Here is a 13,044-nt window from a genome sequence, read left to right as displayed (position 1 = left end):
ATGAAAAGTGACTTCCACTTGTCCAACCATAGCATGGGGTTGTGTGGCCAGATGGGTGATAAATATACAGCAAATCTGGAAACAGGTGATACTGTCATGCCTGGGACTTCTATAATAGTTCACAAATATTGATTCACTCAAGATTTGAGTTACCCCTTTGTCCTAATGTAGGCTAAATCTTGTCACCAAATTTTGGAGCCTCTAGTTGTTAACTCTCCAAATATACAATTGTGTGTTCTACTTTAGCCAGACTGTGCATAATTGGAAATGCTTATGTATCACTTAATTGAGTAACTTTATTAGTTGATGACACATAGAGATACTTGTATAACAAAGCAAAATCTGTAGCAGCAGAGGAGCTTGAAGTGAAAATGAAGTGTCTCTAATTGATAGAAGAATCACTATCTTCTCCATAATTATAGATAGTCAAGGGACAAAGTAACATAATAGAGCACAACACTAGAAACTGAGCACTTCCTGCAGGCGGCACATGAACTCTTTGACAGCTCATGTGAATACAGTATCTGATGTCAATTTCAGCTGAATGCATGCAGCGCAATCATCACTACAATACATTCAGTTAAATTATATGCTGAATACATCTGATTATAGTTTGTTATCCTTGCAAGTGGCAGTCTGTAGTGAAAGAAGATTGAAATGCTGTTTTTGTATTCATTTTTATTTTTGTACATTGTTCTCTCTTCAAATTTTCACACTATCTGTGAACCAATACATTGTGGACATCAGAAAATGACAAAACACATTGATTTCAGAACTATCACACTGAAATAACTAATTCTGAATACTAAATTGCAAGAATAAGACAAGCTGTACTTTAACATTCATGATTACATAGAGTAGCTCATAAAAGTATGTTATCAAGGCAGTACCACTGGGTGTACAAATAGAGGTCTGTGTGGTATGCTATGCTACACACACACACACACACACACACATAACACACACACACACACACACACACACTCACACAAACACAACTCCTATGCATGGCACTAACCTATTCATTTGCCATCTAGAGGAGCCATTTCTAACCACCCAGAATCCCAAATCCTTCACCTGGTTCAGATTCATTGATGACATCTTTGTGATCTGCATCGCAGGTGAAGACACCTTACCCACACGCCTCCTGAACCTCAACACCTTCTCCCCCATTGACTTCACCTGGTCCTTCTCAACCCAGCTAGTCACTTTCCTCATTATTGACCTCCGCCTGAAATGTGGCCACATCAGTACCTCTGTCCATATCAAACCTACCAACCACCAGCTTACCTCCACTTCAACTACTGCCACCCATTTCATACCAAGAAGTCCCTTCCATACAGCATAACCACTTGTGGCCATCCTATCTGTAGTGACGAGCAGTCCCTAACGAAATACACCAAAGGTCTCACTGAGGCCTTCACAGTCCATAATTTTCCTCGCAACCTTGTACAAAACCATATGTCCCATGACTTATCTACCCATTTACCATCACCTTCCAAAGTCCCTTTGTCTGTCCCAGAGGACCAGTCCCCTCATGGCTCACTATCATCCTGGACTGGAGCAACTGAATCACATTCTGCAGCAGGGTCTCAACTACCTCTTGTCATGCATTGAAATGAGGAATATCCTACCCAGTATCCTTTCCACCCTTTCCACAGTGGTATTCCAGAACCCCCAAAATCTTCACAATATCCTCATCCATCCCTACACAACCCCTGCTACCAACCCCGTGCCTCATGGCTTGTATTCCCGTAATAAGCCTAATTACAAGATCTGTCTGATCCATCCTACCTTCACCAGCTACTACAGTCCACTCACAAGCAACACCTGTCACATCAAATGCAGGGCTACCTGTGAAATCAGTCATGTATTGAACGAGCTAAGCTGTTACCATTGTGCAGCATTCTAAGTGCGCATGGCAATCAATAAGCTGTCTGTCCACATGAATTAACATTAAACAACTCTGACCAAGAAACAGCTGGACCACTCAGTTACAGAGCACACTACCCTACACGATATTCATCATTTCAGTGACTGCTTCACAACCTGTGCCTGGATCTTTTCCACCAACACCAACTTTTCTGAATTGCGCAAGTCTGAACTCTCCCTGTAATCTATCTTACATTCACATAACCCTCCTGGAATCAACCTTGATTGGATACTGTCCTTCACCCACCTATTAATATCCCTGTTCCCATTCCAGCAGCATTACACAGACCTCTATTTCATCAATGCACCCACAGTCATTTTACTTCCCTCCTCACCTTGTAAGAAAGCCATGATGTTATCTTGATGATCGATGTCAATGTCATATTTAGCAGCCTCACATTTTAAATAAATTGCTAGCAACCAGTAAAATCTTGATTTGAGATAGAGCACACTTAAAACTTTGTGGTAGGCATCTCCTTCTAGTCTCTAAAGGGATATCTTCAAAATGACTGTAGGACCACCATAAGTAAAACTGTTTGTTAGATTTCAGTTTTGACAGCACTTGATCATAACAATAAAGATTTGGTATGTTGTGTATGATGAATTTATGAAAATTATATTACTATGGATCATTGTGATAGTGTATTAATTCTGTAAATATCAGCAGTTCCAGTTCACTGTAATGCATTCACATATCTTGACAGTCTCCTCAGAAATGATTAGGGAAGTGGGTATTATACGCAAATCTTCTGTGTTTTTAGTTATATTTTCTGACATGCTTCACACCTATGAGAATCATCTAATTTTTGGGTCTATGTAACAAACACGGAATCTAATCTAATCTTACTTGCAAAGCCCATTAGAAATGCCTATGTAAAATATTAAAAATTTAAAATGAGGGATGTACTTTGTATCAAAAAATTAAAATCGAAACATTTCATTAACAGTGCACATTATTTCACCTAAATGATTTTTCCAATTATTTGACATAACTAATCTGTGTATGTGAAAAATTAAAATTTTTCATTTTATCATATCTACTCTAGAAAAGAGAAATAATGTGAATGAAAAGCTACTTAATCATGTATGTTAACAAATGAGGGAACTCAGTTTTCTTTCACGAATAATGGTGATAACACAGAAATGAATTACATTAATTCAAGTTATTACTTTACATTAATTAAATATGTTTAAATATGTCTGTGCAGCTACAAAAAAGTGCAGATGTTTGTCACCAAATAAGCTTTGTTTTATACATATAAACTATCATAAGTGTTCTGTAATGAAACGTATTTACAGTTTCGCCTGCTGTCTTAGTCTAAAAACAGTTCATTACCAAATATGTTCTTTACAGTATTTTATGCCCCATTTTCACTCACATCAGGAATTATGTATCATCTGTTTGTATATTTTTGTGGTATTCCCTCATTTGGCACTGTTGTTTTTGCTAATCCCTCACGGACTTGCAGCACCACACATTTCTTGAAGTGAAGCATTGCTCAATGTGCCACTGCTACTGTTTGTTTGTGTGCTGAAGGGTGATTTGTAGCTTCTCAAAATGTGTGATGCTGAAATTCTTTGTAAAAGCTTCATGATATGACTGTCACCCAACTCTTAGTGAATGCATAATCTACAAAATATTTTCTGTATTTCTTATCACCAAAGATTATATTTTGGTATTTGTTCTAACTTATTCTACTGAAATTTATGTAATTTGATTTTATTTTATTTACATGAACCCTGGACTTGTTTTACTTGAACCTTGACTGTGTACACTTGGCAAGTTCTTTGTATGGATGGCTTCTACAAACAGTAACATTTTGGGTACATTATGTGAGGTCAGTAGGGAATGGCAGAGGGGTCAGAACTTTACTGTGTGGTACTAGCATCTCAAATTTATTTTTATCTGATGCTTAACTTTTCTTCAATGTGTATTTGTTGTGTTAAGAATCTTTTTTTTTTATTTTGAAGATTTTTATGTGTTTTTGAATCTCTATAGAAATCCTCCTTCACTCAGTGACAAATTAGCAATGTATGGCAATGGTTTTTCAGTGTGGAGAAAATTTTTTTTATTAAAGTGCCTTCGTTCTCATGAATTGTCTGTTATGATTACCTGACATCATCAGTGCTAGTCTAGAATCCTTTTAGAACTCTTTATTACCTAGATCAGAAGTTTTGTTACGTAGATAACCAGTTTCAGCCAGTTCAATAGCCAGAAAGGAAGATCGCCAGTTTCCATCAACAGGACACCTTAAACTGGTTCACATATAATGCAGGATGACATGTTACATTGCTAATGGTTATTATTTCAAAAAGTGTAAGATCATCATACACATGGTGCTCTGCTCCATTTCTTTGCACTATGTGAAAGTGCTCAGCACTTCATACAGTTTCTATTAGTTGCAAGTTATTCTGGGTGAGATGATGGACACTAAACTGGCTGAAAGTGGTTACCTATGTAACAAAACTTGCCATTTCAGCAATAAAGTATTCTAACAGAATACTAGACTCTTGAATCTTCTGTATTTTACTTCTTCACATTTAAAAAAAATTGGATTTGTTGCTAATTAGAGCTTTCTTTCAGATATATGGTGGTATAGATGACACGGCACCCCAACTCGTTCACCTCTGCCATACCCAAGGAAAAGCAATGAAGTACACATCATCTGGGAATAATATGTTTATTCGATTTGTCAGTGATTTATTCTATTCTGGTAGAGGATTTAAAGCTTCATTCAAGACAGTACCATCACGTAAGCTGTACTTATATTATCACAGAAGAATAACTAATTTAGTAGTTATTCCAACATTATTTCTAAAATTATTTTAAATCTCTGCATTAAGAAGTATTGTAATAAAATAGTTTTAAACTATTATTGTTCTTAACCTGAATGTTGAGAAATGGGTTCTCTATATGTTGATCATTTGATTTTGATTCAAGATGCTGATATATAATATTGGTATTCATCGTATATGTTTTTTCTGTTTTTAAAGTACATTTTGAGGGGTTGATTTGGTGCATTTGTGTAACAGGTTTTTTATATTATTCAGTCTGAATATGTTTGTAAAGATATTCCTTCGAATAGTGGAGCACATATCCCTTCTTTATTTTCTTTTGCTTTTACATATTTCATATGTACTTACCATGTTTTTGAAATAATGTCAGTTGTGTAACCATTTAGTCCATATGTGCTGAAGAGAACATCCTCAGTTTCGTCATTGTGTTTAAACTTTATTGCTGATGGTGAAAATGAAAACGTTGAAGCCATTCTTGGGATTATGTAATAAAATGACATACTGTTCATTATTTTCAGGGTGTGGTGGTCATTTAACAACTCCAAAAGGATCAATTCATTCAGGCAATTATCCCAACAATTATGATCACCTTGAGGACTGCATGTGGCTGATTGAAGTTGAACCTAATTATCAAATCAAATTTACAATCATTGACATTGACATAGAATTCAGCTCAGATTGTAATGATGATTACCTTGCAGTAAGTTTTAATCTTCTAATTTACAATGAGATTTATAAAATGTTAATTGATTTCCATTCATATTTGCAGAGGTGTGTGACACTGGAATGGTCTCATTCAGAAAATGAGACTTCAGTTGTTTCTTGATTTATTTGGTGCTATTGTGCAGCCAAAGAATGAACAACTGGTGCTATTCTCTTTTTGAATCCAGTTCTGTAGTTGTCTCCAGCTCTTGTTCCTAATATTAAGGCTGTGGTGAGTGATGATATTAAAACAAAAGGAGAACAATGGTAGCACTAAGTGATGAAAACTACATCAAAGATTGAATAAACAGCAGCACAGGCGTGGTGCTTGGTTTGTACTTTTCAGAGATACTATATTTTGCTCTTTCCTATATGACTCAAACCTGATCTTCATTGTGAAGTTATGATTGTTCGTTGTGGTTGTGGTTGACTCCTCCTTGTCTTCCTTTTTGAACTATCTACCTCTTCATCTCTAGTGATGTCTTTGTTGATGAGCTGTAAACTTCAGCTATCCTTTTGCTTATGTGTTTGGAAGCAACAGTTCGATCTGCTACAGGTAGTAAATTTTGAGCAAAACGTCCTTGCAAAACAGTTGTACATGAAATTTTCACAGACCCACCTTGTATGAGTTCCCAGGATTTTTCATTTTCTTCATGGGAGTTTCATAGTTTTGGAAATTTTGTTGGGAATAACATGTCTTCACTTGTGAAGGTTTTTATTATCATTATGAAAGAAAAAAACCTGTTATAAGCCTGACTGTAATCGCACATTCATAAGCCCATCTCCATATATTCATCACACAAAATGGCACTTTTGTGTGATTTGTTATCTGATATCCTGATTCAAGAATTTCTCACTTTGGCTACTGAAGAACTATTGCACTCATATATTCATCCATTGATACATCATATTCTGCAAATACCTTCATGAAGATGAGTGTTCAGGAATGCAGAATGAATGAAGTTGTACATAAACACTCAGAAGCAGACAGTGCAGACTACTTCTGTAAAGTATGCTAAAGGCAGATTATGACCAGTGCTAATCTACTCATCCTAATAATTATGAAAATTACTTTGACATTACTTTGCTAAAAGCAAAATGTGGCTAGTGCTAATCTGATCACACTAATAATTATTAAAATAACTTTGAGATTACTTTATATACATATATGTCCCACTGCCAGGGCTACCACATTATAGTAGAATTGACTTTGTGGGCTGAAAGCTTTGGGTGTTCAAATAAAGCTGTAACCCACACTGAAAGTGACATAGTCATTGGTAGGCTCTCCTAAGCCACCCAGCAGATGAACCAGACAAAATGTGACCCCCAACGTCCACATCTCTCAACCCCTTTCTGCACACCTTAACCATTCAAGCCGTAGACCTATGTGACAGGTGTGGCCAACAGGCTTCCGTTCGTTGAAGAAAGACAGAAAGACAACTCTCCAATTCACATTGCAGACAACGTGGAGAGTGAACTATTACAACCTTCGAGAGGAACTATGCAACTTTCTGCAGTGGGAAACTGACTGCCTAACTGTGCGGCAGTGGGTAACCACTACAGAATGATCTTATGCTGGTGGCATATGCTCAGCATGCAAACTGATCATGTGGATGCCCATCCTTAACATTTCAAAGCCATCATACATGTGTTGAAAATGCTGGGATCTCTGTTTTGCTGAGGTTTAGCACTGGACATGTGTTTTGTGAAACTCTTTGTGCCTGGCAGGCTAGTGTTCAGGAAAGTTGTCAGGGATCTGTGTATGAGTACCGGGGTATCGATACTTTGATTTGTATTAGAGCATATTGGAACTAGTGGCCTGAGGGTTCAGACAATGTGTTCATAACATCCAGCATGCTCAGCTATTTACCTCTACCTTGCTTCATGAAATTTGTTTAAAAAATGTCATGACTTAAAAAGACTTGCCTGGTTCTACCTACTCCACATTGGAACCATGAACTGCAAGAAACATAAGACCAAAAATGGGAAATGGAATTGGAAGCAGAACTAAATAATAATAATTGGGATATCATTGGTGTATCAAATGTATAAAAAAAAAGGAGTGTCAAATAGAGCTACTGTCAGAAAATATCTTTTGCTGTGGGGGCCACAGATCAAACTAAAAGCTCAGGAGTAAGATTAATGACTAATAAGAGAATTCAAAATAGAATTGTTGATATTGAAGTAATCTGAGACAGAATAACAAGAATAATTTTAAAAACCAATAAAAGATACTCATTTTAAATAGGGCAAGTTTATGCTTCAGCAGCCTTGCACTCTGATGAAGGAACTAAAGATACTCACAACAAGTCATAAAAATTGTTAAACAAACTCTTCAGTTGGCTATTTTGGATATGTTACCAAGAATGATATTAATTGTTCACTCTAAGGAGACGCATTGTCCAGTTGCTGATGAGAGTGGCTGTATCAATAAACGGTGAATGGCATCAGTCAGTACCAGTCAGTGCATGCAACCTAGCCAACCTTTGTTATCAGAGAACGCTGTGTTCAGTGTGGCTAAATACTCTTAAACAAAAGCAGTCATAATATAGGGGATTAACAACCACAGAAAATTTTAGAACCAATCAGCCTTCTACTGTCGCGAACACACAATATTCTGGATATGAGTGTGGGATGGTAGTATCCTACCTACTGCACATCACATATTTGTGTGTGCAGGTTTAAAATCAGTCGCGAGAAGAAAGTAGACGCAGCGGTCATGCAGCACCGACAAGTACCTGTCAGGCAATCCATAGATGTTTTAGTAAGTGTGTAAGGAAGAAACATTGAGTTTATATGCAGCTCTGTGCTTATTGTGACATTAACTATTGTTATTAAAACAAGAACAGTTGAAAAAGTACTCGTGTAGACTCTTGATGAAATCTTGTTAGAGCCAAGACTCATTTTATGATTAATGTTAAGAAAGGTCATGGTATCCAAGCCAACTTTCTTTTAAATGTAACTCAATTTGTTTCTAACATCCGACTGTACGAGAGACTTGCAGGAAGTTACATATTCATGTGGAAAGTGAAATTTTTATTGTGTATGGAGGTCAAATACATTGGTAGTTGATGAAAAATAAAGTTTGTATGTCTACTTATTGCATAAGTAGAAGTAAGTAGAAGTACCTAGCATTATTTGACGGAGAAGAAGCTAAGAGGGTTTCCAGCAGCTGGCTATTCAGTAAAGAAGAGTGGTGGCAAATTCCAAATAAGTCACCTCATAAAGAAATGGAAGGTGGTTTTGGGGAATAAGCCGATATAACCCAGATCCACACTCACACTTTAACTCATCAGAACATTAGAATGTTATATGTAATTGAGTTCGAAATAGTATAAATTTATGTGTATGTTCAATGAAGATACCCTTCACACACACAATATTGAAAGCTAAGCTTGGCAGCAGTGAGAAAAAAAGCTGCTATCATATGAAGTGAAAAACTGTCTTTTGACTTCTGTAAAAACTGCTACTCTCAAGAGCCATCATACTCAGAGTCTGCTATGGTCGCAGGTTCGAATCCTGCCTCGGGCATGGATGTGTGTGATGTCCTTAGGTTAGTTAGGTTTAAGTAGTTCTAAGTTCTAGGGGACTGATGACCACAGATGTTAAGTCCCATAGTGCTCAGAGCCATTTGAACCATTTGAACCATACTCAGAGTCTTCTTAAGATGAGTCATTAATATGGGAGATGTGATGGTGGAATATTCTGAGAAGAACCTAATTCTTATTCTGAACATATTTCTCAAGAAAAAAGTCAATAGAATATAGACATAAAAAAGACTAAATCGAATTAAAATTATATTGACTGTGGTCTGTCACAGGACAAACACATTATGCAGGATGTACCAGTCTGAAACCAGTCCTTTTTTTTAGTGACCACAGGCTAATAGATGCAAATAGAACTAGACATTAAGTTAGAAAGAACTAGACTCTAGAAGCAGAGATTCAGTAACATTGATTTAAAAATTTTAGGTACAAAATGGTTTCAGATTCTTGAAAATGAAGGAACTGTAGGCTTCACTTTGAGAAATAATGCATCAACAAGTATTGCACTGACAACAGTTAGAGATGTTGCTGGACCAAAGAGGAACAGATAAAATGAGATTTGAGAAGACAGGAGACAGCTGATGAAAAAATCAGAAACAAAGACGTTGAAACTAAAGCATAATAATGGAAGTTAAATAGAACTAACTGAACCCAACAAATCTATTCAAGAACATTTACAAACCTTTACTGAAGTATGAAGAAAATGATGCATGCACCTGTACTGGGCAAACATTACATCACATCAGTTAGGATGTCAGAGGACACTGCTATCACTTATGATGAAACAGGTGAATTTTCTTAAGGTATTTGAATATATTTTTTTAAATATTTGTAGTGCACCTACATAAATGATTGGTCAGATAGTAGACTGTGAGAATGAGTGCATTCAGGGAGTACTTCCAGGAAATGTAGGGAATACAATTTGGCACATGCAAAAAGGAAAGCCTCCTGGGATTGATGGGATAGCAACAGAGATGATAAAAGCAGGCCGAGCTGGTGAAAGCAAAACTTACAGTCACTTAGAGAATGTTTGCATATGAATGAGATACCAGCCGATTGGAACAATGCTATAATTGCTGTAATCTATAAGGAAAGGAGAAGGGAAGATTTGAAGAATTAAAGTCCATTAGTCTTTTGTGAGATGTATTCAATATTTTTACACAAATCTTTATGAATTGTACAGAAAATATTTAACCTGGAGAATTAACTATTTGGTTTCAAAAATGACTATAGCAAAAAGCACCATTTACTGGTTGCCACTGAAGTTATGGAAATAAGGAATAAATAACAATTACCATGTTGTACTGGGTTTATAGGCTATAAGAAAGTGTGGCAGCAGTAAGGTGTAAGGAGCAGAATCTCTCTACACTAATTTGTTTGTGGATGTGTACAACAAGGTTACAGCTTCCATTTAACTAGTTCAGAATTGAGAAAGCACCTAGGCAAGGTGACCATTTCACCAAAACTATTTTCTGCAACTTTGAAAGATGCCTTCTAGTCATTACACTGGGTGAAGAAGGAATGCACATAAACAAATCTTATGTGAACCACTTGCAATATGCAGATGACATTGATTTTCGTGATTTGGCTTCATAAGAACTTTCAGCAAAGGATAATACTGCTCAAGTGTTTGGGTCCCATACAGAATAGGACTGTCAGGTGATATGGAATGTATACAGAGAAGGGCAGCATGAATGGCCCCAGGTATGTTTGATCTGTGGAAGAGAGTCACTGAGATGTTGAAATAACTGAAGTGGCAGATACTTGAGGATAGAAAGTACCTGAAGAAAGTCCTCTGACAAATTTTCAAGAACCAGCTTTAAATGATAGGAATATACTACAATCTCTTAAATATCACTCCCATAGGGATCATGGAGATAAGATAAGATTAAGTACAGCAAGCACAAAGCCATTAAACAATCATTTATCCTGCACTCCATACGTGTATTGAATGGGAAAAAGGCCTAAAAACTGGTACAGTGTGATGTAAGTTACCCTCTGCTGTGCACATCACAGTGGTACAAAGAGTATAGATGTAGATGTAGTTGCAGAATGAAGGGAGAGGACAAAGGAAATTCTGAGTTGTATTCTTCGTGATAAGGAAAGATCTAATGGAAGACTGCTTCATGGCAGAAGGAAACAATCTGGACAGACTTGGCTGGAAAAAGCTCAAGATTATAATGTATAGAGAAGTCTGGAAGTGTCCTATTTGCAGCAGTAGCTAGTGAATGGTTGTTGATGAATATTTGGAAAAAAACAGTGACTTTCAAAATAACCACAGCTCCTACTTTTATATCACTCATCTGCTGATTTTAAGTAATACTTCAACCAGAACATTTACAAGTGTAACTTTATTCACACCACCATAAAAGCTGTCTATATACTGGCAACATCTGAAACTGTTTAATGTGAACCTTAGAGTTTTGCGGATTTTACTTCCCTAAATTCAGATGTTATGACAGATTATATGACGAGTGACTAATAAGCTGTTCTTTGTCTTTAGAGTGTCTGAGGATCTCCATTTTCTTGCTCAGTGTCTGTTGGCAGTCAGTTACTCACTCATGTTATTAGCCACAAATAATATTAAGGAGTATTTGTATTGCTAAGTAAGTGGAAAAATTCCTGGTCCTTGAAAGGGCTTGTGCAACATGTTTGTTTATAACTGCATATTTCTATTTGTTTAAAATGACCTTATCACCTTCAAATTACTCTCCATTGGTCAAGCTGGTGGATCTATTGTTGGAAACATTTTTTATGTTCATCTGCAAAAATGCCTAACAGCTTCTCACTGATTTTTTCTTCTTGGGCACTTCTGTATCATTAATTGATATTCTTTCAGCAGAAATTACACAGAGCTAGATCAGATGAGTAAGATGCCTGGGGCAAGGGACTATGATTATTTCAGCCAAAAACTGGTGCACTGAGATGGCTGTGTGAGCAGGAACACTCTCATGGTGGAAAAATCAGTCCCTCATCCATCACAGATAGGGATTTTTGTGGTGGACACTTGTACACAGCATTTCCAGAACATGGAAATCGATAATTTGATTAATGATCTGAGATGATTGAATGAAATCTAAATGCAGTGTCTCCCTCAAATAAAAAATAAGCTTCACTTTGTTTTGACTTCACTTGACAAGGTTTCTTTTTTATTTTTCTCCTCATGTGAGTTATCAATTACTTTACCGGTGACTTGATTGTTGTTTGGTTTCAGGGTTATAATGATAGTATGAGCACTTGCAATAGTAATGATCTTAATAAAAAAAATTATACCAGAATTTGATGTTGTTCATTTAAAGCACAGCATCGTTTCACTCAGTGCTCTTTTTGGTGGTAAGTCAGAAGTCATGGTGGAAATTTGGCAGCAAACCATCTCATAATTTTTCTTGATATTTTCATCTGTTCAAGCAATTGACAGACATCCAGTATGAGGTTTTCTATCAGTCACCATTTTTGAAATGAGAAATGCTTTCTTCAAGCACTGCATAGTATCATACAAAAAGTCGATAAAAGAGGAACAATAATGAAGTCCAGCCAGGTATGTGCATATGGAGATGATATTGCCATTGTGGCAAGGGATGTGACATCACTTAAAGAAATATATGGACAAATGAAAGCAGAAGGAACAAGAATTGGACTTACTGTAAATGAAAGCAAGACAAAATATATGGTTATGTTCAATTCTGAAGCTACAAGGACACCACAGGACCTGAAGATCTCTGATAAATGCTTCAAAGCTGTTAGATGCTTCAATTATTTAAGTGTCCTCCTAATCAATGATAATAGTATGAGAAAATGTATTAAAGAGAGGATACAAGCAGGAAACAAAGCCTACTATGCAAACACAAAGATACTCAAGAAATCTCTTAATTACAAGAACAACTAAATTGAGAGTATACTATTCCCTTGTGCGACCTGTTGCCACATCCAGATCAGACAGGTGGACAGTGACAGAAGCAGATGGTTACAGCCTAAGGGCGTTTGAAAGGAAAATCTTATGAAAAATCTGTGGGCCTGTGAGAGAGCCAGAAGGCTGGAGATTAAGATACAACCTTGAAATACAGGAGCT

The 13,044-nt window shown here is 36.6% G+C and overlaps 1 protein-coding gene across 1 annotated transcript in view; it reads left to right on the top strand.

The window, feature by feature from the left end:
* Window positions 1–13,044, top strand: part of LOC126204186 (cubilin-like) — a 1,516,445-nt gene that overhangs the window by 722,892 nt on the left and 780,509 nt on the right. The window contains exons 31-32 of the mRNA XM_049938590.1: window positions 4,517–4,685; window positions 5,247–5,428. Coding sequence (XP_049794547.1) covers window positions 4,517–4,685; window positions 5,247–5,428 — 351 coding nt within the window. The remainder of the gene's footprint in view (window positions 1–4,516; window positions 4,686–5,246; window positions 5,429–13,044) is intronic.

This window comes from Schistocerca nitens, chromosome 9 (genome assembly GCF_023898315.1).
Source record: "Schistocerca nitens isolate TAMUIC-IGC-003100 chromosome 9, iqSchNite1.1, whole genome shotgun sequence".
In the NCBI taxonomy this organism is placed as follows: Eukaryota; Metazoa; Arthropoda; class Insecta; order Orthoptera; family Acrididae; genus Schistocerca; species Schistocerca nitens.
This window is presented reverse-complemented; position numbering and strand designations above follow the sequence as displayed.